The following is a 27,545-nucleotide window of genomic DNA, read 5'->3' as shown; positions in this document are numbered from 1 at the left end:
GGTTAAATTAAATTAAATGTTATGATGTTTGTTGACTTCCAATTTTATTCTTTTGCTTTAAATTGGTAACTAGGTATTTTGGAATCAGTCTAATTTACAACAGAATTTCAAATTCATTTGAGGACATTCACACAGCTATATTAAACTACTTTTACAATCGAAAAGTACTAACATTTAAGCCTTTATAATCTTTTTACCAGTCAAAAATGTGTTCCTTTTTTTTAAATGCCATATTTATGCATTCTTTGTTTTCTTGATTTTACTTTACTAAAATACAATACCTATATATAATAAAGTAATGGATTGTCACAATGTAACATTGTATTTTTTGGATGCTCTTGTTTTTTTTCAATGTTTAATTCAATATCATTTTTATATTTATATATTATTACTAATTAAGTATTTATTTCCATAGACCTTTGGGAATTCTACTTACCCTACCTGTACTCCTGTATATCTTTGATGGGAGGACTACTTTTACTTAGTAAGTTATTTTTATATAGTATACCTATATTGAAAGATACAGATTTTTGTTGTTTTAATACATTGGATTTGTCTGCCCAATAGTGTGCACCCCTGTGGGATTGTCAAGAATGTACACCGTTATGGGCCAGTTACTTGTGAAACCCACGGTAGGAAAATGCATTATATACAGTTTGACAGATAGTAGAAATTGCCCAAATTACAATTGTAAAATGAGAAGACACTTTAAATGACCGAGTCTATTAAAAAATCCATCCATTTTAACTATCCAGCCGGACTACAAGTACGTCAGACTCATCCTCCCATCTGCCATCGCTTCAGTCCCACTTGTGGCCTAATTATAACCCCTTTCCATCTCATCTCTTGCACTCTTCAGATCCTGGAGGACCTGGATGAGCAGATTTACTGCATCTATTTGCAAGAGGAAGCTCTCCAGAGAAGATTAAATGGTATGTCGCGTTGGCACCTTAGCAAAAGTGTCCTACAGCGTGTTGTTTATTGTAATTACGACTTCTACGTCAAAATATAAGACCATCCTTAACCTAGGAACTGAAAAAAGTTCAGTTCGGGATCGCTTTGTGCACTGGCAGGTATACTCGACTAGCTAATAAGGCGGAAATTAATCTTTGACAAGAACCTCTGGCTCACTTTTGTCGCCACTGATTAACTTTTTTGCTGAGATATCTAAAATAGAAAAAAAAAAGGACACCAGGCGGAGTTCCTGCTGTGCCCTCGCTGACTTTGCTACAAAGCGAAAGTCCCCAAGGAAGTTTAGGAAGGTGTTCTTTCTTCCGCCCCGCTCACCTGCATTTCCTTTTCTTATTCACTTGTGTTTGCAAATTCTTTAGCAAAGACTGAATAATGTCAAGAGGCAGGAAGTTCTGGCCCCTTTCCAAAAATGACTTTAATACCAAGTCAAGCGCGCAACCAAGTGTACAGATGCGAGCAAATGAGGAGTCTTTTCACACCAGGGAGGTATGGAAGATCAACCTTAGTGATAACACATGTTTTTAAATACTACGCTGGCCACCTCCATTGAGTACCACCTGAGCGTTTTGCTTCCTTAAGGCTCATTCCACGTTGCCGGGCTTTGAACTACACCACGGAATAATTGCAATCTCTACCTTATCGCAACCCTGGGGAGATGTTTGATGTATTCAAAAAAGGCTCAAAAGAAAACGGTGGTCAGCATTGGGACACTTTTGCCAAGTTCTCAAGCTATAGGTGAATGCGTTCAGGTACACAAGGCGGTTCAGGGAAAGTTCATCTGACGTACTTTTAGAGTTCTTGTTTTCTACAGTTTGCGTTGACAGATATGCGCTGTTGAGCCGCATCGGGTGAAGGATTTGTTTATTGATGTACAAGTCTGAGATGTGTGGAGAGGGGTGTTTGTAGTATACGTCATTGTAGGATTGTGTGGGCGGCGTATTTTATGGATTGTTATGTGCTAAAATGATATTAATTGGAAAAATGGGGTAAATTGGAGTTTTGTTACAGTTATTATTAGGGATGTCTATTTTAGGATCAAATTGATCCTAAAAAATCATTGTGTAAAATCTAAAAATATATAAAAAAGAAGCTACAATAAACATTATTTTAGATCTATAAAAAACTGAATATTCAGAGGTTTTAATCCGGTTTTTTAAATCCATTTATTAATAAAAAATCTAAATATTATATCTAAAATGAAATCAAGTTGACGTTAAAGTCTGACACCCTTGTAATAAACCATTTGAACTTATCAACATTGGACTCTTTTTGCATCTGTTCAAAAATCTGCAATTTTTTTAAATGGCCATAAATCAACAATGTGGTATCTTGTACAATTGGACCCTTGTACGGCGCCCTTGAAAGTGTCACTCGCCTAGAACGCGCTCGTGTCCAGATGCTCTGCGGCACGACGACCTTGCCTCCAGTTGTCTCGGCGTGCTCTTTTGCATATTTAATTTTTTCCTTTTTTTTTTTTAATCTGCCTGACGTCGTTCTCCCCCCGAACGTGGCACAAGGTTAACGAGGGTACGTCGCATTCCTCCGGGCCGCCACTGGCTGCCAGAAGCCTCACTCAGCATCTCTGCTTCGCCGTAACTCAGTCTCTGACTTGATGCTGCCAACAGAAGGCGAAGGCAGGATATATTTAACTTCAGTAACGGGAGTGACGTCACTTTGGGCTACTGCAGTTGAGATCTTGCCAAGGCTCCATTACAGCTTCGCTCGAGTGATGATAGTGTCTTTTGTTTCCGTGATTTATTTGCTATTAAGGCCATAATATCTATCGGATGAACCATTTATCTGCAGAAGGTGACATGCAGAGCCACGTTTGGTTGTGTCATGCACACAAATAATACTTTTGTTCTCCCGGGAAGGGGAATATTTGCAATTTAATGGCTCATCTCCAGGGAAAATACATTTTCCGTTATGATTTCTTTTCTGGCTTCTAGCATCATTTCAGTTAGTGCAATGGTAGAAAGTTAAGGGATTGATTTATGTGATTAAATCTCAGACTAAAGTGTTATTATTTTAACATTAACAATATACAATCAGGGTGATTTTGAGATACAAATCGAAGTTTTTTTTAGGTCGATCTCGGGGATTGGTCGTATTATATTTAATAGTCCAAGACTCCAATGTTGATGGCTTTCAAACGGTTAATTAGAATCCAGTTGAGGTTCAACTGCAACACTAAACACACTATGCAAATTACTCCAAAAACAAAATTCCCATAGCACCAATATACAACGAAATATGCATTTCACACAGCAGCAAAAAACAGCATCAATTGGCCTCATTGAACTTCCAAAACATTTACCTCATATGAATAAAATGATCTAGTATTCTCTAGAGCAGTAAAAAATATATGCAATCACTTTCAATCACAAAATTGAAGTTGAGTATGCTTAACATATTTTTTTGTCTTGGCCAGGTACTTCCACATTTGCATATACCAGAGCAGGTGTAAATCACCAGCTCACCAAAGAACTGGATAGTGTCAGGAACTTGAGGAATAAACTGGGTATGTATTTATCTCACTTATCTCAGATTTTTTTGGTGTAATGTATCCTAATGTAACATATGCATCACATTAAATATGCGCATTTCTTGTGGAAATATTACTATGTGTTTTTACTGTGTGTGGGAGGTAGAAAACTACTATAAATATGTTTTTATTATTTAGCTATGCTGCCTTTTTTTCTATAGCGGGGGAAACATATTTTCATTAGATGGAGACTTATTGTATACATTTTTTTTTTAAATATTGCAGACAGACGCTCCATTTTAGCCTGTCTGCTTTTATTTCTTCATTTGGACGTTGACCAGACCTGCCTGATCATTTTCCATCCATTTGGGGATATTATAAATGAGGCTTTTGGGGGAGCAGGCTGGCGGCGGCACAAGCGAGCGAGCCTACAGGCACTTAGGGATATTGGACAAGAAACAAACTTTATATGGTAGCGAAGCCTTTTAGTAACGTCATTAATTTAGAAGGATGGTGCTTATAAAGTGCGGCTGGCAAACCTGTCAACGGGGTGCAGGAGCAAGTGCACTTTGAGAATAAGGACTGGCCAGGTTGGAATCTGAACGCGACCAGTCAATATGGCGGTCCGAGTTAGTCGTGTAACTGCAGAATGATGCCAATTTGCCACGTGAAGACTTTAAAATATATATTTTGTCCTCCTTGAGAGATTTATGAGGCGCAATTAGAAGTGATGATGGGCTAATTAAAGAGGAAAAGTGTTTTTTTTTTTTAAATAGCTAAAGGGGGTTGGCTATGATGAGAGAGGATAACATGTTTGGTACACATACCTGTGATGTGTGTTTGTGTGTGTTTTTTGGACGATTAATTAATTATCCGCGTGAGAAACTGGGTTGGGAATAACCCGGTAATTATTATTATCATTATGTAACAGGAGCTACAACTGTTCATGTTATGCTTGACGCTGTTAATCCTTGTCTTCAATTATCTCACATTTTTTAACTACAGTCAAAATAGGAGAAGTGGTTCTGTTGCCATAATAATTTGGGTGAAGTAGATGTTTTTGCTTATTGTAGCCGTTTTTTGTTTTCTACAGAAAGAAGAAAGAAAGCGTCTGGTTGGGAGAAAAACTTGCTGTATCCCATAGTGATGCTGATCCTGCTTGCAGGAACGGTGGGTGACCTATCGTTAGGCAGGGAAAGTCTTTACAGCAATTGGCTGTTGGCCATGGTTTAACTTTTTACCCAAATTGCAATATTGTCGCTATTTAAGCTAAAAAACCAATGATTCAGTCAATGGCGTTTTGCATTGTTTTTTTTAGCTATAATTTGACGCCGTCTCTCTCACTTTACAGGCAATCTCAGTTCTTCTGGTGGCGCTAAATATTCTATACCTTCTTGTGGATGAGACTGCCATGCCCAAGGGTCCCACGGTAATCTTTGCAATTTAAACTAATGAAATTACAGGAAGAGGCTGGTTTTATTTTGGCATAATGGGATAAAACAACATGCGGAATGTGGAACGGTCTATTCTGTAATAAAAAATAAAAAAACTAAATATTTATTACAATAAAGTAAAAAAACTATATTCATTAATAGTTGAGTAAATGATATTACAGTCAAAGTGATCCGGAATAACTTCAAATTTAACTATTAAAATTCAGTTGTGTATTAAGCCAAAATGTGAAATTGGAGTAACAATGACCCCTTATTCCATGAATATTGCTTATGATCTATTTTTTTTTTGCAAAGACAAGGCAACCTAGTGATTGGGAACACCTGCTCAAAATGACATGTTTTTTCCACCCCATGCCTAATATGGAAAGCCCAAAAGCTGACGTGCCACGTTTTGAGACATAAATCAAAATTCCGGATATGCTCAGGTGCACAGTTGGAAGAAAAGGCCGGGCAGATGTTAATCTGGGCCCCCAACTTTTTTTTTTGTTTTGGAAGTTCATTGAAAGTCACATTGCAGCACTTGCAAAAAAAAAACTACACACACAAGACGGCACGTTTCAAGTCCACGACAACTAAAAGAGCCGCTTTTTCTCGCTCGGGTGATTTTCATCTCCGCCTAACATGCGATGTGTGTTAAACTCGGCGCTTATCTCGTCTCATCTACACTGACAGAGGCGTTTGTGTGTGTGTGGTTGTAATCGTGTCTCGACGAGGGCAACATCATGTATCGTATTTCTCCATCAATTCATTTTTACGTGGACAACTGACAGGACAAAATACTGCAATTACCTATGCCGGGCCCACTAAATGCTTTATTGCTGGATATATGCCAGGTCTCTCATCTTGTTGTAAAATAAGACAGTCACATTGTCATTATGATCTAATGGACAGAATCCCATAGATCAAATACAACAACAACAACAAAAATACAACGCTATGCTTCAGGTATTTCCATCAACTGCTACCAAATAGAACCAGTACTGAAAATCTTGTTGAATAAGGACTTTTTAACTACAAAATGATTTAAATGCTTTCAAATAATCAGCTAGTAATGATTCAATAGCCCTAAAATAACCAAGAAATAACACAAACTAAGCAAAAATTTACCGACAATGAACAGAAAAGCATCCAGAAATGCCACATGACTTGAACTCAATAAGAATTGACAGAAAGTAATCAGAAATTAACATAAAACAACATATATTAACATATATTAATCCATTTTGGCATTTAAAAGTAAAAGCCATATTTACAAGACTTCACATTTACTAAAGCTTGATCAGATATTAATAGTCAAATCAATTTTAACCAAAATGTTAATGTCTTTTTGTATAACATTGAGTCAAAAACTAGATTTTTTTTTAAATATTTGCAAGCCAATAGTCTTGCAAAGAAGCCAAATGTGTTGTCAAAGAGATCCAGACTGTGGGAAAGTCAAATGAGGCCGATTGTTGAGTGTGGGGAATTGAACACAATAGAATTGCCCTGTCAATGTTTGCCTTCCTCTTCCCGACTAAGCGAGGAAGAAACGGGATGATGAAGACGAGGTGGAGGGCAAGCAGGTGGATGGTGATGAGGAACCAGGCAAAAGCCAGGGAGTAAAAGGACGGACGGATGGGGGGGGCTAGCTAGTCTGTCAAAGGACACCTTGTTTTACAGTCTGATGAACAAGCACTAAGAGCGGCTAATAAAATTCTCACTGCAAGCCGACTACTCTGCGAATCCAACACTTGACACACACTGTATTTCCTTAAGTGGACTATTAGTTTTGGGCTCAAGTCCCAACAAACATAACTTCAGTATAACTTTGGAACAAAAATCTAATCATTTTGCCTCATTTATTGCAATCTTTGTGTATAGTATAGAAAACTAACAAATATAATTGGCAATTTTAGCAAAACGGGCTAAGTAACATCATATATTTACATCCCCTTAACCTACATGACCCCCCACTCCACCCAGTTATCATCCTTCCCGCAACTACAGTAAAAAAATACAAGTTAAAAGGAAGTCTACGGAGCAAGTTTTCCGTGCTCGTCCTTCAAAAATGCGAAGACACACCTAACCTCCCCTCACCCCCCTTTAATAAATGACATCACATGCCCTCCGCTAATTCCCAGTGCAAGAGCACTGCACCACGACTCTGCAGTAAGCTCGCTATGGAGATGACAGTAGCATAAAATGGCATGAAAAAACCTGCCAGTACCCCCGTCTGACCCCCCCCCCCCCCCTCCCCAATCACTTCTGGCTCCTTCACCAAACAAATCAAGATAATGACACTGAAGGTGGCTAAGAAAGACATAAAACATAATTAGAAAGAATAATCTAAAAGTTGGACCTTACTCCTTAAGAAGCTTAACTTGGAAGTGCGTTTGCTCCGCCATTAGCTGGAATTTTATGAAAGATGTCATTTGGCAGCTTTTATGGAGGCTATCAAAAAAGGTCATAATTCTACATGGTGTTTATCATAAAGCAAATGCTGGGATTCTGGACTGCATTATGCTGAAAGGAGTTTTTGAGAAGTTGGACCTGACACACCTCGCAAAGCTATGTGCGTTAAGGCAACTGAATACCAAGAGAGGGAACAAATTCTCATTATGACTGACTTAACTCGTTCCCTGCCTTTTTCAGGGCTCCTGTTTCAATTTTAAAATGCATTAAATTGGACATACATTTACTAAAGTGCATACAATGTGTTAAAGAGAAGTATTTCAATTATTGTGGTATATTTAAACCCCTCAAAGTGTTAAATTGGACTGAATTGTATCAAGTTGAAATGTCCAAACATCCCAAAAATATGAAATTTATTGAAATTCTCGGGCCATTTTGCAAGAAAGATTTATATTGACACAGATAAAACTACCTCGGTATGAAATTTCCATTAATAAATGGTCTTAAAATGTCTTAAAGTGTAAAGTCTGACTCTATTTCACCAACTTTCATTGAAATGTACGATTCTACCAACAATAAAGTACAGTTCGAAAGTTTTTGCCAATACAAATAATAAAAAAAACAACAGCAAATCCCCAGATTTGTTTGCCTGATCCTCAAAAACAAGCCATAAAAATTACATTTTCTGACCCTAGATAGTAAATATTGTTGTTATTGTGCTAACAAATAATACAATCCTAACAACTGAGATCCTCTTCTAAAAATTTCATGTCATACTGCTAAAAAATAAACCGCCAGCTACCAAGATGCTCCTCAAAAAAATCCTAAAAGCATTAAAATGTACAGTGAGGGAAATTCAGCATGGCCCTGCTTGCACAAAAGGGAAAAAAAACACAGAAAATCACTGCGTTTCAGCCAAAAACGAAAAGAAAAGTGACCCATTGATGGTCACGTCTTCCTTGTGGATTCAATGCGAGTATACGCAGTAGTACTACAATACTGCGTTCCTCCCAAAGAGCAAACGTCCGTGCCAAGTGTTGGAAAAGCAAATATTTATCAAGTGACTAAAGCGATGCAGGATATGTGCGGAGCATGTCGATAGATGTCTTTTTTTCCCCCTTTTTTTTAATCCTGCTTCATTTTCAAAAGCCCCGAAGAAGCTTGGTAGTGCCGCTTTTTCGGGAGTGTATTTGCTCAAGTATTTGTTGTGTTGTTTTTATGTTTTTGGCGCGCTGACGGCTTCAATGCTTTTTGTGTTTTTTGTTTGAACACCTGTTCACATATTGTACGGTGAGCTGTGATTTCAAAAGGTGCTTTCATCTTCTTTCATTCATGATTTTGATTGGCTGGGAGGAATTCTTTGCGGTACAATTTACTTTGCGCGATTTTGCTCGTTGGCTTTTAAGTGTCCGATTGCCTTTTACGGCCTACTGCCGACTATCTGTTTACATTGACGGTTTAATTCAGGAAAATGTACTGTTTATGTACATACACATAAAATAATTTAATTTTGCCGCTAGAACAAACATTTATTTGACTTTTTAAAGAAACAAATAAGCGATTTATAAATACATCTGACTATACTATCTAATTATGTGATCGTACCAAAATGCATTGACAAAATGAATGGTCAGTAATGTAGAAATAGGAAATTTGATCGTTATAATCAATGGTTAAGGTTGTTCCATTGTTATATTGGCTAATAAATCTGCGGAAAAATGTGGTTGTAAAACCTAAAATTTGCTTTATACTGTAACTGACTGACTTTAACTTAAACCCTAACTAACAGACTGAAATAGAAATACAATTATGGCATTACATTTTTTGCTTTGTCACAATAACACATTTTTTGCACCAGTCTTAAATACTAAATTATACTGAAACATAGATCAATCTAAAATTCCTTAAGAAATCTTAAAAGGTGAATTAAACACTAAAAGCGAAGTACTTTACTCCTTTTCAAAAACAATACTGTCCATCCCTCTCAAATCTTGCAAAAACAACGTGATGAGGCTCTTTCTGATCTCATGCCCGGATTAGGGACATCTATCTTAAAATATTGGACTACTATGGGGAAAATTTGGTGACATGCAACTCCTTTAAATAACCTCAACCTTTCCTTTTCTTTCAGGACCGAGGAGGCATCAGAAACACCTCTCTATCCACCTTTGGCATCGTCCAAGCCGTGTTGGAGATCATCCTCATGTTGTATCCTTTCAGTGACCCTAACCCAACCACCATGCACCCTTGCCTCTATTTTCTTGTTTGTTAACATGCTCCACAGCCAAAAGCAACATCTCTATTTACCCAGGACATAGTTAAGCCTAGACACCTTCCGGGAAGACACATTTCCACAACTTTTTATTTCATCACCTTTTATCAAACCCTGAAAAGGTGAAGAAGCCTCAAAATGCACCATCCTTAAAATCTCCAATCAACATTTTGACATTCCTTGACTAATTTTCCAGTTATTTGATGGCTTCCTCCGTAGTTGGCTTCTATAGTCTGCGCCTCTTTGAGGGTCTCACTCCCAGGAAGGATGATACAACCATGACAACGGTAAGGACGAGGGTTGGAAAGGGTCAGGGTGAAGTGGGGGCAAGGGTGCTGAGAATGTTTCCCGAAGTTGCCCCCCCATCACAGCACCCCCTTCAACCGTTTCATCTATTTCCTCACCCCCAAAAAAGGCCTCCTACTGCTCACTAATGTTTTCCTCCGGGCCTCTCAATGGCTTTAGTCGATCGCTCCAATATTTGTTTGTGGGGTGCGCAAACATCGGCAAAGTGCAAGCTCTTTTCTTGTACATCACAGGGCGGGGGGGCTTTTTTGTGTGTGTCAGAGGAAAGGGGGGGGGGGGGGAGTAGGAGGATGTGAGTTCTTTTTTGGCCCATAGTGGCAACCTATTCACTTGGTAATGAGTTTGGGAGTGGTGGGGCTTGTTAACTAGCCGCGACGCTCCGGTGAAAGGACAATAATACACAGAGAACCTGGTAATGAGCAACTTCACAGGCACTAACTGTACAATATGTGGAGCCTATTTAACATCAAGTGCTCTGTATGTGTGTGGCCATGTTAATTAGTGCCACTCTTTTGCTCCCAGACACTTCTTGGGTTTTTCTGAGCAAGGGAAATCGATTGAGTCAAAGTGATTGGCTTAAATAAGGAGTGAATTGTCAATGAAGTCTGATTTCTGACTTGTTTTTTGTTTTGTTTTGAAGATCATTGGATGCTGCGTGTCAATCTTAGTGCTGAGCTCGGCCCTGCCAGTCATGTCAAGAACGTTAGGTGAGTAGTGATGATTTGTAATCAGGACCACCCTCCCCATCCGCTCTGATGACTTATGTACCCCAATACAGCCCACAGGCATCCTAAAAAGTGACAATATCATATTCAAATTTTGATGTTTTTGTTTTTAAAACTCTTACTTCTTACTTCTTATTTAACTCATTGGCTGACATTGATATCACTCGATGACCAATCCATTTTGACTGAAAATTTTGACCAAAAATAGCCACTTTCTCTATAAATGGTTAGTGTTAATTTTGGAATAATTTGTATTGACCATTTTCCCTTAAAGAGTTAAAACAGTGCTACAAACTAAGGTAAAAAAAATACACAAAAGATGTTAGGAGTGGCACTGTCACATCACAATGGCACTAATAAAGATGCACAGCTGTTCAAATATCATGTGTGTGTGAGTGTGAGTACATATAGTGATTCACTTGGAAGTGTTGCAAAATATCAACAGCTTCTGCTTTGTGATGTTGACTACATGAAATGAAAAAAGAGGTCAATTCATGTGACTAAGTTGAGTAAAATTTAAAAATATATACTATAGGGATAGGCTGTAGCCCCTTGGTGACCCTTGTGAGAATACATGTTACGGAAAATGAATAGAAATGACAGGAGTGTTCACTATGGTATGTCAACGACTTTGCACCGTTGATGCTTTAGCTGTAGTCAAGATAAAAATGTAGTGAATGGAAGGTGGACTTAAAGATATTTCCTCTTCTTAACTTTAAAAAGCCGACTTTGAGGGATGAGTAGCTAATATTTGACGTTACTGTTTGCACCCTAATGATGGTTGTTGCTATGCTTGGGGTCTCGTCTTTCATAACAAAACCTCACGCCCAATTCAAAGCCTCACATTTAGATTTAACGATGGAATAATTAGGAAATCAACTGTAGCCCACAGCGGTAAATTCTATCGTCTATCATTCCATCCCATAGTCTTCTCTCTCAGGCAATTTTGTTAAAGGTCCTTGATGACTTCGAAGTGCTTACTGCGGCCGTAAATAGATCTTTGCGGACATCGAATCGATCGTCCAATCCATTTGACCGGAGAGGCTTTGAAGATGTCATGGGACTCCCTCAACCCAATTTCTGCATATAGACGACCAAGGGGAAACATTATTGGACGACTTATGCTCAATAAAATATCTTTCGGAAACGCTGTCCTTGGTGCTAACAGCCTATGGACTTAAGTTACACGTTGAGTCATTCACTATCATTGAAGGCAATTGACATTCAATCAATTTGAATGAGCATATATGGCAAATAACTACTAATATAGACATGTTTGATTTGACATATGTTTGGACTTGGACCAAAATGTAACTCAAGTTGACATTGGGGAAAAAAGCCATTCAATTTCAAGTTATATCAGGAGTTGGCACAAAAATGGAGATAGCCCACTATAGTTCTCAATGGCTCAATTCTATGTCATTTTGTATAAATCACTGTCATGTGTCAGTGTTAATGATGTATTAATAGAAAAGTAAGTGGACCACTTTTACGCTAATATTTATGTAGAAATTTGCAAGATTTACAAATGTTTTTGTCCAGAAAAAAATTGAGTTCCCCTTTTGTAGTTCTTAGTAACTCAATTTGACGTCAGTTATTGAATGTTAAGTACTGTAATATTGTATATTTGACGAATGTATGTATGTGGGTCAATACATTGACATCAATGGCAGCCAATGATTTAAGTTGTAGAAAAACTTCTAAGTATAAACCAAAAAGTTAGGGATATGAAGAGTTCAAATACGGTCAAATAACTGCAGCCCTTAGTCACCCCCGACTCGCACATAAACCACCGCAGAGGCTGTTAATTACGTCCTAGAATCGCCACTCTTCCAGGCAAACGGATGACGCACACTGACTCTGCCTTTTTTTAATCGGCTCATTTATCAATTTAACCACAGGCATCACCAGGTTCGATCTGCTGGGCGATTTCGGGAGATTCAACTGGCTGGGCAACTTCTACATTGTGCTGTCGTACAACCTGCTGTTTGCCGTGGTGACCACGCTTTGTCTGGTCAGGAAGTTCACTTCGGCCGTAAGGGAGGAACTCCTCAAGGCTTTAGGTGAGAGTTACGGCTTTAGGTTGAAGACGTCAGTCTTAAATGCTTTTCTTAATGAAACGTCTCTCCCTTTATCTGGCCCCTGTTTAGGTCTGGATAAATTGCAACTGTCAAACAGCCCTACCGACCCGGAATCTGGGAAACTGTCTGCCAATGGGCATCAGAAAACTTTGTGAAAGGATTGACGGGAAAGGGGAAGAAAGGTGAAAGGGATTGGCGGGCTAAGCCGCCGAAGACGGAAGCCGAGGGACAATTTCGCTTCGTGACATTCCGTCCCCTGGCCAAAGCCTAGAAAAGATCCTGTACACTTCACATCATCAAATTCTATTCAGTCATGTTTTAGCGCTCATTAGATCAACTCTTAACTATACTGACAATTATCTACAAAAAAACAACAACTAATTGAAATGCTTCCAATATTCTGAGCCCACTAAACTACAAACACATTCAGTTACTGGTCTTAATATTATAGATATAATTTTCCATTGCACTGTGTAATTTACGATGGATATAAAAACTGCAGGTTTTAAAATAGATGGCCTCGGAACGGCCTGTTTACTGAAATTATCAGAAAAAATGTTGGTGTCGAGTTAAAATGGCGTATTGGGAAGAAAAGTATGAAGGATTTTACTTAGGATGTTAACGTCATTGAGCCTATTGATGTCATTATAGAGGGATTTTTTTAGGTGCTCTTTATATTTGAGTTGGAGTCACTTCAAATGCAAAGACTCACGTTACGATGCACAAAATGATTTTTGGCTTGTAGAATTTGGGGGGATTTGGGAATTGTTTTTACATGTAAATATGTTTGATAGCTCTTTTTGTATTATTTTGGGATTAAACGTGGCACGTTGGCCAAGCAATTTGTACATTTTGCCGAGTCCCGTGCGAACAATCAAACGCACCACGTTTGAACTCAGGCCGCCACGCCGAAGCACCGCAAATGCCTTAAACGAGGTTAGCGTTGAAGGTCGCGTCTTTGATTTGTTCCACTGTGACGTCTGACGTCGTCGACGTACGACTCGCGCATTCTTTTCTTCTCAGTGTCGTCATGGAAACGGTCGCTAACCGGGGTAGGCCCGTAAAAAAGCCAGTGACGACGACGACGGCGTCCTTTCCTACGGATGTGTTGTCATGGCAACTCAAACCGCGTCAAGAAAGGAAGTTTTTCAATGTGCGCCTGTGGTTATATATATGCATTTGATTTCATTGAGGCAGGGACTATTTTTTGTTAAATATGCAGCTCTAATACATGGATGTGAAATACAGGGCAGGACCAAAGATTGAAAAGTAGAGTTGTGCTATTTCAAATGGGAAAGAAAAAATAAAAAAAATCAACAGCGCAGCTCGAAAAATGTTCGACGCTATAACACCTGTCAGGGAAGTCGGTTTTGGCCGACTTTGTTACGTCGCACCTCACATATAAAAACATGGCCGTCTGTCCTACTGGTTTTCTATTCCTTTCTGTACTGTGCAGGCGTTTACTTTGAAAGTGATGCACTTCAGTCATTTTTTTTGTTGTCTCTACGGGGGTACTTGTTTTTGTGAATGTATTTTTCAACATCAATTTTTCAGTCAGCTATTGTGTCAGTTTTTGGTTTTTTTTATGTTTGTGTGTTTGCAAATAAACGTTGGAAGATATTCCTGTGCGTGTTGTGGTGGAATGGTTGGAATAATTTAAAAAGGTGAGCCTACCTGTTTTAGATGACTTTTTTGTGGTAGTTGGATCTGCAGAGTGGGCAAGCGGGGGTGCGGTCAGTGGCGGTGAAGGACTCAAAGGCGTCCAGGCAGACTTGGTGGAAGAGGTGTGAGCAGGAGAGGAGCACTGAGCGTCGTCTTCGCTTGTGGTGCTCGGAATCGGAGGAGACCCTGGATGCTTCTGGGCCGCATAGCGGCGTCAGGCATATGGGGCAGTCAGTGGTCCCCCGTTGGATGACCTGTTCAATCAACAATATCAATCAACTATTGTACAGTAGCATGCTCTGCACACAGTTTTTTGCATATTGTTTTTGTCAGGCGTCCAAAAACTTCTTGTCACTTCCTAAAAATGCACTTTTTTATGTTTTGCTAAATATTTTAGCCATGAAAACTAAGTAGTCAACGTATTTTGTATTGTGTTTTATGTGCTGTGTTTTCAGGCATGTTTATAATTCCTATATATTTTATATTCACAGATAGTAGGCGCACTTAAAAGTTTTAAATTTTCTCCAAAATATACAGGGCGCCTTATAATCCAGTGTGCTTTATATATGGAAAAAAATAAAGTGTCATTCATTGAGGGTGCGCCTTATAATGCGGTGCGCCTTATAGTTGTAAAAATACAGTAATTATGAGAACATTTGCAAACCTTTCAAAAATGAATGGAGTGTTAATATGATCCATGAGTCATTTGATAATGGTTTAATCGTGGGAGACCTTTTATAGTCCCAAAAAATGTTTTTAAATATTTTTTTCTCCTGACCTGACTTTGTATACGCTCCCAGTCATCTTCTCTAGGCCCGTCTACATGTTTTTTTCTCTCCATCTGCCTGAACACTCGGCGGCTCGATGACAGCGAGCGGTCGATATCGGCGAGGAAAGCTTCGGCGTCCGTGTGACAGCGTTGCACGAAGGCCTCGCTCAGCTCCTGCAGCTGTGGAGAAGAAGTATTTTATTGACATGGATGCATACGGCGCACAGTGAGGATTTTGGGGTCGAGGTGGATCAATACAAAAGCACTAAGACGGAAAATTGGCATTGGCAAAAACAGGATGACGCCGGAAACATGAAAAATTCTTAATCATTCATCTTGGACAAAACACGTGGTTTCCCTTTCTGAGTTGTGAAGCTGTCGCGGTTGCTTTACAGCCGGCCTTTTTTATTGTTAATTCAACAACGCTTAAGCGCCCGGGCGGAGACCATTTTACGAGGCGGCACGACTTTTCGGACGGGCCGAACAAACAGTCGAGCCCGCGGTGAACTTTGCCTCGCAACTGCTTTGACGCAGGTTGAGGAAATTTGAAATGAAACAAGTACTGCTGTGTCTTATCTCCTTGTCAACAGAGAATGGAAGACTCACAAACTTGGATTTTTTTTGTCATCAGACTTTTTCTTCTTTGGGGAGACAGTTGACTTTCATAATAAAGTGACTAAATGCATATTACTATAAAGTATTACCATAATTGTCAGACAATGAGACCTTACTTTTACCCCCATGCCCTTTGACCCTCTACTTTACAGTTTCTTCATGTTTTTTCTAAAGGTTTAAAAAGATGCATTGCTTAAGGTGTAAATATTCTGTGGAAATCTGCATTATTCAGTCAAGTACAGATTAGAAAAATACAAATTATGTTTTTCTATGAAATTAGCATAGTCGGGTGCACTTTTTAACCTATTAAATTATGTTATATGAATTTATTAAATTAGGTATATATCATACATACTCACAATTCAGGACCCACAGATTGACCTATTTATGCATTTTTTCCCGTTTATTATTTCCACAATATTATTTTTGTCAATGGCTATGACAGGTTGGCGACCAATCATCGTTCACCCCTCAAAACGGACCAGACGTCTACCGATGTAATGATTTATACAAAGTTCCAATAACTGTTGGTGTTTACAACCTAATAATATAAAATTAATTTCACCCTGAAATGTACAAAATGGAATTCTTTAGTTTAAGTACTCATTTATTTTCCCCACTCTACAAAGATATTTTATTGCTCACACAGGTCCCAGCCCGGCACCAACACGCCTGTTTGCATTACAGTCAGCTAAGCAAACAAGACCCCCCAACCCCCCACCACACCTCCTCCTCACCCCGCCCCACACGCCACCAATCACCCACCGGGCCTTCAAAATGGGAGTCGATCAGACCTGTCAGCGCCGTGTTCTTGAAGATCATCCCGCGGCCGACAAAAGATTGGAGAATCTCGTGACCACCCACGCCATCAGCGCTGAATCGCGTCGGTGACTGACGGGCCGCGTCCGTGGGCGGAGCCTAATATGTCACGGGCGACTTAATTGCTTCGGTAGACGTCTGACGGACTTTAACAAGCGCGTTGATGGAGAAGCGCGTTGAAAAGCGACGATCCTTGTCCGCCAAAAACCACCGGGCCGACGACGACGCCTGTCGCGGAATGACATTGGCGTCCCCCCAAAATTGTGCTTGGCGAGATGGCGACTTCGTTACGAGGCGCCCTAAAGAACGACGCCGTCAGTCAACAACGCGCAAACAAACGCGGGTCAGAATGTGAGACGCGACAGGTATCCAAACACGAGTCGACGCATTAATCGATGAAGGAACGGCAGACCCAAACAAGTGCGGGAGGCTTTTGTGTGGAGGAGTCTGGAATGTTCAGACTGTTTGCCTAAAACACAAAAAACTCTCTCCGTATTAGTGAACAAACATGGAGAAGTTCACAAAGCATCAAAGGGTGAATGCAATGGGAATGTATGTGTGTGTATTTGGGGTCAGTGAAGGCCTTCAACTGAAATGTCTTGATTTGACCCATTAAGGTGAAATAAAGTCTTGTGGTGAGACTTAGTTACGAGCATGATTCTATTGAAGTGACCCAGAAAATGACTCATGGTGATGATGTCAACTCACCTTGGCTTCGAAGAATTTGCGTCGAAGCCGTTTGTCTTTAGGGCAGACAGTTTTACGGATATTCCCATACCATTTCCGGGCAATGTAGCCTCGCCAAAAAGCTTGAATTCTGAAGAAAAGTCAGAAGAAAAATCAGAGAGCCTAATCAAGATCATATTTGATTAGATTTTTCTTTTTAGGGAGTTGAAAACAAGCTCTGGCAAACTTTGCCATTAATTTCCTGGTGTTAAGCAATGCAAAAACAGACAAAAACATTCCATATTTTGGTGTTTTCTTGTTAAAGGCCATCAAGTGTATCAGAAAAATATTTTTACAGTCCTATTTGAATTTAAAGCCCTTTATTTACCTGGTGGCGCACTGATTTCGGAAAAGACGCGCCGCATCGTGAATGACGCGTGTTTGGTACGGCTCCCGCCGACACATAGGGCAACATTTCCTACCGGAGAACCTCTCAAAGGCCTGCAGGCAGGCTTTGTGGAAAACATGGGAACAGGACAGCAACACCTAACAAGAGAAGGTTCATATTAGAAGATCCTATTTTGGTATTACGAACTAAAATGGGAATAATTTCTACAAAAGTCACGTGTATTTGGGCGCCTATGTGAAAGTGTGTGGTTAAGTGTTATTTGCCATGGGGATAGAATGAATCAGCAGGAAAACTGCTGGACAGCGGAATAAATGCTCTCCATTGGACATGTAAGCTGGTTGGCTTGGATCTCCACGGGAGAGGGGGTTAAAGGGGGGGAGTTAGCGTATTGATTTGCTATTGTTTTGAGCCCAGGTCAACACACTCCATCACTGGCAAAAGGGCCCCCCGCTGAGTACAATTTCCAGCCTTTAAGGTGGAGACAACAAGCACTACTCTGACACATTCAGGGTACTTTCAGCATTGATATTTGTTCTGTTTTGTTTGTAAGCAAAGTAAGCAAACATTTTGTAAACTAAAGTGGTATCTGCATATTTAAATATGAGAGCTTGCATATTTTGGCATTTGTATTCACCCTAAAATGAAGTGTGGGTACCTGTGGCTGAAGGCGAAAGGGCTCGCGGCATATCGAGCAAGGCTGCCGGGATTCTTGTTGTTGGACCGACCTGACCTTCACTGTGGTCCACTCGGCCTCGCTCAGTCTCTCTGGTGGTAAAGCTACCAGGCCCATTCTTTGGGCTGAATGACAAGAAATAATTTGGTGAAAAATTAGAGGACGAGTCAAAGCATCCCAAAGTGGTTTCTACCCACCTAGTGTTGGAGGCGGCGGGGTAGGATCGAGCACGTATTCTCGGTCTTCTCCAAATTGCCGAAGAGTGTCACGTTGGCTTGCCCGCCGTCTCGAATGGGGAACCGCATTTGCTTTTCTTTTGAATGTAAACAGAGGGTCCGAAAGTGAGTGATCGGGTTCCAGAAGGCTCCTGGTGATGTGATCTTGAAGAGCCACTGAGGTCAACACCAACTTGCTGCCGAGTTTGAAATCCTGTGGAGAAGTGAAAAAAAGTGCATACAAAATTATTATTTACCGACTTATATTTTGGAGGATTTATTTTGTTATTGTACAAACTACAACTATATATATATATATAAATATCATCTCAGTTGTTGAATTGAGCATTATACAAAATAAATACAAATGAACATGTGTAAATTTGGAAAACAAATATAAACTTCATTAACATTTGGATACTCTTAAAGCACAGATTTGACATTAAGTACCATTAATTTTGAATTCTGATGAGATAGTGTTGTTATATTGTGTTGAATAATGAAAAACAATGAGGTGAGCAACATTATTTTATGTCAGTTTAAAAACATGGACTTCTGATATGGATATTTATCTTTATTTCTTTTGAAATTGTATTTTACTGTGAAGGTCCCGCAGTTAACAGGAAATTTTGAATCTCCCTAGTCGAGCCAAAAGAGCTACCCACTCAAACCATATCATTATTTTTCAAACAAAGAAATGATGCATCCAAAATAAATTTAATTAACAAAGTACCAAAACCCAACCCTAATTCAAGTACTTTTTCAAACTGAGAAACAAAAAGTTCCAAAAAAGAGAAAGCCTTACCTTCTGCATTGCCATCCTATCAGCGCAAAGTTTGGGGCTGGTTGCTAGGTAACTTGGCGCTCCCCTATTCAGCCTGTACTACTTCACCGGTTTAGTTTAGTTTTTAGTTTTTTCCAAAATAAAACACTCCAAATAATTTTAAGTACAACAAAACTGTGTCACTATCATCATTAAACAACCCCCAAACATCTAGTCAAGTTTCCAAAGCCTGAAATTCAACCTAATGTCTGCATTTTATGTTTTTAAAAACAAATTGCCCTTCATTGAAAAGCTCTCCACTAATGATTATTTTATTGTCGGGCAGTTGTCAGTGCATGGTTTGGAACCTGAGCAAAAAAGGTAAAAATAAGGTTTAAAAAATTAAAACATTTAATAAAATCATACCCATAAACACCATTAGCCCCCTCATCAAAAAAAGTTTGTGCCATTTTTTTCTTTTCTTTTTTAAAACGCTTTCCATACTTAACTGACACTTGCTCAGACGCAATGGGTAAGTGAAAAAAGCAAGATGGCTAACGACAAGGCCCATCCTAAGAAAACAAAAAGCCGAGACGCGACGTACGGGAGTGGAGGAAACAGGCCAGCTTCTCCAGAGGCTGCCGCATTCTTGAGATTAGGGCAAGAAAAAACGTAGAGCGCCGACGCTAATGCCGCAGACAAAGGCGCGGGACAATTTATTAACTAAGAATTGGAGCCCAGAGCTCAATCAAAGGCCTCGTCGTCCAACCCTGCCAGACTCGGGGCTTTGGTTTGTTGTTTTAAGTAAATAATCACGCTTAAAAGATATGGCAAAGATGGGGCTCAAGTCCCCTCTTGCATTCTTCCAACTGTCATCGGAATGGATTTCAGTGTGTGCTTCTATTTTCAACAGCCGGCGTGTTTGTCTTGAGCATTTTTAAAGGGCTTTTTATTTCACTTTCTTGCCCCCGTGGCTCTCTTAACCTCATCTGTGGTATTTGGCAAAAGACAACTCACCTTGACATGTAAAGAGCTGATGACTTCAGTCATAAGGCAGGCGAAGGAGTAAGTCGGCGTGTAAAAAAAACAGGCTTCTGTCAATTGATGATTCAATACTGGAGTTGAATGGGATTGGTGCCGACTGGAAATCCTCCAATTGGTTTGTAGATCTTTATTTCACTTCCTGGAATAAATTGACAGAGGATTAAAAAACAGGGTTCTGACATATAGGGTTTATCAAGAAAACTTTTTTAAGACATACAAGAGCACAATTTAAAATTGATTTAATGGCCAACCTACAAAAATAAGCAATATTAGAATGCATGCAAAAAACTGGCATAATCTTATGGAATTTTAAGAATGAGGATGATGAGATATATTAAAAGCTTCAAGATGGAATTTCATGCCTTTTTAAGACTCATAGTTGGGACTTGAAAATGTATAAAAATGGATCAAATGGATAAAAAAAATCAATTTTACCAGAATAGTTAACATGGGCCATTATTATTCAATCATCAATAACACATACCAAATTGAATCAAAATACAAACTAAATAGGCTTTTGTCATTTGCATTGATTTTATGACCTTCCAAAAGCAACTAAAGAATGCCCCCCAAAAAAACTCTTGCACAATTTTAAAGTTGATGAGAATTTAAAACCAAAGGGTCAGAATTTGATGCCTTATTAGGATGCATAGTTGAAAAATGTACAAAAATGCATCAAAACCCCAAATTCTACCAGCCATTACAAATCATGCCCCAATAACAAATACCACTTTGACTCAAAATATAACTTTTATCATCTACACCGATTTTTTGGGCCATCATGGACGATCCACTGGACCTGTGAGGTCATCTTCAAAATGTTGCTGACACCATGGCGCCGATTGCGCCAGTCTGGCCCACGCCGATGGTGGCGTGGGCGTACTTTAAGGGCGGCTTGAGTCACTCTTGGCAACGTCGGTCAGCACAAACCACGCCTAATTGAGTCAGCTATAGCACCCCCTCCACCCCCGACCGATATTAATCACGACGGTGGATCGATAAGTTCTCAAGTGCTAATAAGCGCTGGCGCATTTTGTGATATGCGAGCCCCTCCATCATTCCAAACGGTCGCAGAGTTATGGGAAATCCATTGTTAGGTCCAAACTATGAGGTAATGTAGCACTTAGTAAATGAAGTCAAAGCCAAAAGCCTGCAGGGTGATTTGTATTTCATTTACAAAAGGACACGTCTAATCATTTGGAGCTCCATCTCTCTGAAAAAGCCAGCCGGGCGCTCTAATGACCACGGCTTTCCTTTACAGACGCAGACTGCTTTCCTCCCGTCGGGACCACCGGGGACTCCACGTGAGCGATTAAAGTCGTGTTAGGGGAGGCATTATAGGTCAAGTCGTCAAATAATTGGATTTAGTGGTGGTGGCTCTGCTGGTCATCCTCTCCGGCTGACATAATTGTTCATGAGCTGTTACGGCTGCCTTTTCTCGGCCGTATCTCGCCGCCAGGGTGGGTCTGATGATGAGGTGGCGTATGCCAGGAGGGAGGTGATGATCTCGGGTAGAGGGGCGCCCAAAAAGTTACATGGCACGCTAAAATATTTTCTAAACAGGTGTCAAATCCGGCCGGCAATGTAATTTTAAGTGAAAATAAACCATGTACACATCAACTTTATGGTCCTGGTTTTTGCAGTTTTTCCTAAGGAAAAAAATACCTAAAATAACAATGACTGCATAAATCAGAAAATAGTTATAGTTTTTTTTCAATTAAAATGAGTGTAAAATTCAATTTAAATGTTAAATTTAAAAAAAGTATGTATTTAAAAAAGGGAGATATTTGCTGTTTTTTTAGTATGTATATACTAGTATGTATATACAGTATGTATATACGTACTCGTATGTATATACTGTATGTATATACGTACTCGTATGTATATACAGTATGTGTATACTAGTATGTATAAACTAGTATGAATATATTAGTATGTATATACATTATGTATATACTAGTATGTATATACTAGTATGTATATATATATTATGTATATACTAATATGTATATACAATAATGATAACATCACCTATGAATTAGTGTAAAGTTTATGACCATTTATTTTATATTGCACTCAATTTCAAATATCTTGCAAACCTGGGATGCCCCTAAAAGGTCATAAGTGGACTTGGATTTTCACTAAGAGGTCACGAGGCAAAAATATCACCAAGCAGACTGTTCATTTTATCGCTAATTTGGTGGCCATCTTTCTCTGTAATGGACAATAATTGAGGCGAATCCATCAGGATTGCTCGAAATAGGCCCGCGTAATGGCCGTAAATTGTAGGCCGTCCACCCGCGGCGCGACTTCTCCGAGCACTTCCTTTTAATCCCCCGGCAATTCTGACTCCATGCTGCTTTGGGAACAATGTGGCCAACACCAATCCACTGATACCTTTTAAGCTCCTACTGGCAGCATGTAAGAAAATGATTGATTGAAGCCTTACGCCGACAAATGTGTTTGAAAAGAAAGGTCAAGCTAACAGTATGTCATTGGTCGGTAACAGAAAAAGTTTGCATACACTTCGGAAAGCCACATATTTCTGAAATAGAATGTAGAAGAAGAGGAATTTAATAAATACGGTCAAATTTTTTGAATAACAACATAGAATATGGTGGCCAAAAACCCTGAAAAGTCTAAAATGACCAAAAATAATGTTCAGATATAAAAGAGGATCACAAAAAATGGTGAATTATTAAAAGCAATCAGTCACTGAAGAATGTGTGGTAGTTTTAAGATGAAAAAGTCGAAATATTGCAAGAAAAAAGTACTCAGAATAAAAATAAATTATTATTTAATGAGAAAAAATACTAGACATTCATTCATCTTCCATTCTGCTTATCTTCACAAGAGTTACGGGGGTGCTGAAACCTATCCCAGCTAACTTTGGGCAATAGTTGGGGGAACTCCCTATGATTTGGTCGCCAACCAATGAGACAAACAACTATTCAAGCCATTCAGTTATTAACCAACCTAATAAAATACATCTCCCAAAAATTCAAAACACCATCTCCTAATAGCAAACCAACTCCCATCTTCCAAATTTCTCCCCATCACAACCTCCCATCTCTCCCTATTTGTGTGTATTTTGACACCAGAGACGTCACACAACTTGAATTTTTCCCGCAGTGCCTCATCTTCAGAAGAAAACCGGTCCGTCACGCAAGCGGCCACCTTTGAACTGTCAAAAAACGCCAAACAAACCATCATGTCGGCAGACACCTCCTAGGTCCTCCAAGGTGAGAACATTTTGGGAAAAAAAAACATCACCCGTGACCACGCCAGAGGATTATTTCTCCTACACTGTACACCCACACACACACACACACACACACACACACACACACACACACATGCACAACCACCTTCAAACAGAGATAAAACAAAAAAAAACGCAGACACCCCAAGCCTTTGGAGCTTAATTATACCTGTTGGCGCGCTGAGAGACACATCACACAACCTAGTGATTAATAAACAAACGCCGCGTCCCGTCAAGGCCCCCCGACAAGTCACTGCTCATCACTGTGTGAATCAAAGTGTATCAAACAGAAATCAAGTCCCCCCCTCCCCACCCCGTTTAGTCCTTCACTTCCAGCTGCTGTCCGAATCGGATGAGAGCATCTCGCCGACTTTCATCTTCAAGCGGGTGTCACTCGACGGCGTCGCCTTCGCCGCCGTTTAGTAAACAGACACGCCTTTGAGATGAAGTTACTAACTTGCTGAATGAAGGGACATATTCGATAACAACACTTGCAAGTGGTTACGTGCCGCCAGACGGCCAGAAAATACTTGGTAAATAACCCGTAGAAATCGTCCCTGCCTTGTTATGGAGTTCAAAATTGAACCAGAATTTTTGCCTTCGATTTTGGTCCTCTCCAGAGAACACATGACGATGTTTGTCCAGTCACACATTTGGCATTTCTTAAGCCCACTCCTCACTTTTAAGCCGCTTTGGCCCAGCAAAATGTGCTGGAGTCTTAATCGTTCCACTCAAACAAGTTGCTATTGTTTGCCGTGTTTTTCTACTTGCGCTTTTGCCGCGTCCGTGTGAGCAATTCCAGAAAGCCCCGTTTAAAAAAGGTGACGCCGCTAATGCGCTGAATTCCAAGAGAAAGCACGCAGCTCGACACAATTTATGAAGCCAAACAAAGGGACTTAGACCATTATTAAACTACCAAACTGCATCCTGCAAAATGACAAAAACATGGAGAGTACAAAATTAGTTTTGAGCAAATCATTTTGTGAATGCCACATCATCATTTATGAACTTTTTCTATATATTTGATGAATACTTGGACTTGGACCACTATTCCACTTAACTTTACGTCATGTTAGATGCCAAAAATAGAGATAACAAAGAAATTATACCTGCTTTTTTGCTCATCTTTACACTAACACACTAATACATCTTATATTAATATATCTTTACACTATTACACTAACTCCATTGTATTTATTTCTTATACAATATTGTTTTTTCCTCATTAGAATTTTCCCAGCCTCTACTTGCTTTCCAGGTCATTCTTTGAAGCCAAATGTGAAAATCTCTGCTTTTAATGTGGTCTTTCACTAAGATGAACTTAAACACACAGCAAAGACTGTAATTTTTTTTCTACATGTTAAGGCAAAAAAAAAAGAAAAAATCCCCCTTTAAATACAGTATCACAATTTCAAATGTGTGATCATCAGTAGAAGCTAGAGTAGCAGCCATCTTGGCTCGGGTGCTGTTATTAAATAGCGTAATCATAGACGGGGTGAATGAGAACAACTTTGAAAGACTTTTTAGCGTAGGTGCGTGCAGAATCTATTTTTAGCCTAAAAAGAAGGTCTATTTGCAGAGTGCTTTCATTTGCAATAAAAATAGCGGAAAATGCTGAAAAAATGAGATTTTTTTTGTTTCTATGTAGTCTGCTGGTTGCAAAGACGAAAGTGGTTGGGGTTGCGGGGCTATGTGTCAATAGGGCGACAGATGGGCCTGGACAAACTGAACCCGTTGACCTTTCAACTCCACTGTCCGGCTGTCCCAGTCCCCTCAGTAAGACTAACATGCCGAGGAAATTCCAAGGAGATTACAGTCTTGTTAATGTCACTTCGGCGTGGCGGCCATACTCTCCTTCGTTTCATCCGTTACCTTATTGGACAACTACCGACATGTATCACATCAGACGCAAAAATGTACAATGTTGTTGCATGACAATGATGGAGTTGCACAGTAATGGAGATAGCCAATTCTAGACTCATTATGGGTAACAACTGTTAACTTGTGCAATTGATTAAAAAGCATATAAACCTAAAATAATTGGAGTTAGTCCACTTTGGCTCTCAGGAGTTTAAATACACCCCGAAAATTATAGTTAGTATAATTAGTTATGTATTGTTATGATTGGATGTCTATTAAGGATAAACTCTGCTTTGAATTTAAATGGAGTTAGCCCACTATAGTTACTTCATTACTCCCACCTAAAATGCATCAAATATCCAACATCAACAATTCTTAATAAAAAGCACTAAATGCAATTAAGCTCCTAAGAATTAAACTGGGCTAACTCCAATTTTCATAGTTGCCTATATGACGCAATAGCAGCTCAAATTATGTATTACATGACGTTATGTACACTGCCTAGTATTTTTATAAGCCATTATCAAAATGTTTTCCTATATCTTATTGACTTATCCAATTACACGTAATAACAGAGTTGTCTGTCTGCACGAGGGACTTCATCTCATCGCAAATCTTTTTTAAAAAGCAGACTACTAATTTAGCAAATTATCCCTTCTGATGCCCTGCAGCTCTTCATTTTCATTTTTCACACCCAAACCCACTTCCAGGAAGTACCCCGCCCCCTTCACAGATTAAAACAGATTGAATATTCACTCAAATTTGTGATGGTTAATGCCAATTTGTCCAAATCCATACATGAATATTAGGAATATCAAAGTTAGCATGTTGGCTTTCATGACCCTTATTTTCAGGTATAAACAGAATATTTCCCTTTTGTGGGCATTACACAAAGAGTGACCTTAGTCTCCTCGGCAGCCATTGACGATTTCGGGCCACGTCGCAATTTACTCACTAAAAAGTGTCTGGGTGCAATTATCACGTGGCCAGGGAGGTGTGCATTGGCGGGGGTGGTCGGTGAGACACTTAAGCCTTTTCACCGGCCCTGCCCGCTCTCCCCCGACGCTCTCCTTGAGAGTGTTGGGGTGCACAAAAGGAGGATCTTCAGAGATATGCCAAGAGTCTGGAGAGCGTGTTTGCCGGAGCCGTGAAGAGAGCTCTTTAGCCGCCGACGGGACAATGGAGCGTGGGCACCGGCCGTGCTCTACTTTGTCCACGCCGAGCATTTCACACGCACCCGGGGCAACAACCAGCGCAAACATTAGGATTGGGGTTTGGTCCTCAAAAGGCCCCTCTTTCAAACCAGTCCCCCAATCGCCGGCCACGCCGGCTTAGGTTTGCAAACTCTCGCCTCATTTATTTTGACTTAGAGCATCCGCTTTGCTAATGAACTTTTTTTTTGGAGGTTTTTTTTTGGGGGGGGGGGGGGGGGGTTCGATCGTCTTTGATTTGGAGTGAAAGAAGGGGCCGTCGGGGCGAGGGTCCCGGATGTCATCGTGGTCATTAATGCATGCCCTCAAATTGAAAAAAGGGGGAGAAATAAATCTTTATATTAAAAGAAACAACCTTTTTCTTACTATGTAAGATTAGGTAATGCAATTATAAATCTAATAAAATTTAACTTTAATAATACAACCCTGTCTAGTTATAAAACACAGATAGATAATTAAAATAGTGTTATATGGTCTTTTCTAATGACTTTTTCAATAGAAAAAACAATATTTTCTTTCTAAAAAATGCTGAAATATATCTAAAAATACTCAATTTTTACCAAAACCAGCAGATTGTTACATGTGACACAATTTCACTTGTAACAAGAAGCCTTGCTACCCACAGCAACAACACGCATCAATCACGGGACCACCATAAATACTTTGTTATGGCGCCGATAAGAGCGCAGACTCTACGCGGCCCGTTAATGATTAAACCACCTCGGCGAAAACATTCCTCGGAAGTGGCGGTCGAGTCGACCTGAGGAATGCAACCGCCGATCCCCTGAATCAAAGCGTACCTCGTCAACGGCGACTTGGGGAAAATCGCCATTTGTAGAAATGGGCGCCAGTTAGAAAAACCTATTGACAAACGGGGTGACTCAGTCGGGC

At 39.8% G+C, this 27,545-nt stretch overlaps 2 protein-coding genes across 2 annotated transcripts in view; one reads left to right on the top strand and one right to left on the bottom strand.

Moving 5' to 3' along the window:
• Nucleotides 1–14,306, top strand: part of lmbr1 (limb development membrane protein 1) — a 24,689-nt gene extending 10,383 nt beyond the window's left edge. The window contains exons 7-17 of the mRNA XM_077736202.1: nt 416–484; nt 568–632; nt 860–932; nt 3,404–3,493; nt 4,551–4,627; nt 4,809–4,886; nt 9,434–9,510; nt 9,771–9,861; nt 10,521–10,587; nt 12,507–12,668; nt 12,756–14,306. Of these exons, the coding sequence (XP_077592328.1) occupies nt 416–484; nt 568–632; nt 860–932; nt 3,404–3,493; nt 4,551–4,627; nt 4,809–4,886; nt 9,434–9,510; nt 9,771–9,861; nt 10,521–10,587; nt 12,507–12,668; nt 12,756–12,841 (935 nt within the window). The 3' untranslated portion in view covers nt 12,842–14,306. The remainder of the gene's footprint in view (nt 1–415; nt 485–567; nt 633–859; nt 933–3,403; nt 3,494–4,550; nt 4,628–4,808; nt 4,887–9,433; nt 9,511–9,770; nt 9,862–10,520; nt 10,588–12,506; nt 12,669–12,755) is intronic.
• rnf32 (ring finger protein 32) lies at nt 14,274–27,545 on the bottom strand. Its single transcript, XM_077736206.1, has 8 exons — nt 27,455–27,545; nt 20,295–20,460; nt 18,497–18,728; nt 18,282–18,424; nt 17,606–17,763; nt 17,260–17,368; nt 15,127–15,297; nt 14,274–14,602 (listed from the first exon to the last, which is right to left on the bottom strand). The coding sequence occupies exons 2-8, from the start codon at nt 20,325–20,327 to the stop codon at nt 14,366–14,368; spliced, it is 1,083 nt and encodes a 360-aa protein (XP_077592332.1). The 5' UTR covers nt 20,328–20,460; nt 27,455–27,545; the 3' UTR covers nt 14,274–14,365.

Source organism: Stigmatopora nigra, chromosome 16, assembly GCF_051989575.1.
Source record: "Stigmatopora nigra isolate UIUO_SnigA chromosome 16, RoL_Snig_1.1, whole genome shotgun sequence".
In the NCBI taxonomy this organism is placed as follows: Eukaryota; Metazoa; Chordata; class Actinopteri; order Syngnathiformes; family Syngnathidae; genus Stigmatopora; species Stigmatopora nigra.
The sequence above is the reverse complement of the archived record's forward strand: the minus strand, read 5'-3'. Positions and strand labels throughout refer to the sequence as shown.

Excerpts from the sequence above, each read along its gene's own strand:
- rnf32 (XM_077736206.1), bottom strand. The coding sequence starts at position 20,327 with ATGACTGAAGTCATCAGCTCTTTACATGTCAAG. Across the intron at positions 18,729-20,294 it reads TCAGCTCTTTACATGTCAAG|GATTTCAAACTCGGCAGCAA; the intron begins GTGAGTTGTCTT and ends ACTTCTCCACAG. Across the intron at positions 17,369-17,605 it reads CGAAATCAGTGCGCCACCAG|AATTCAAGCTTTTTGGCGAG; the intron begins GTAAATAAAGGG and ends ACTTTTCTTCAG.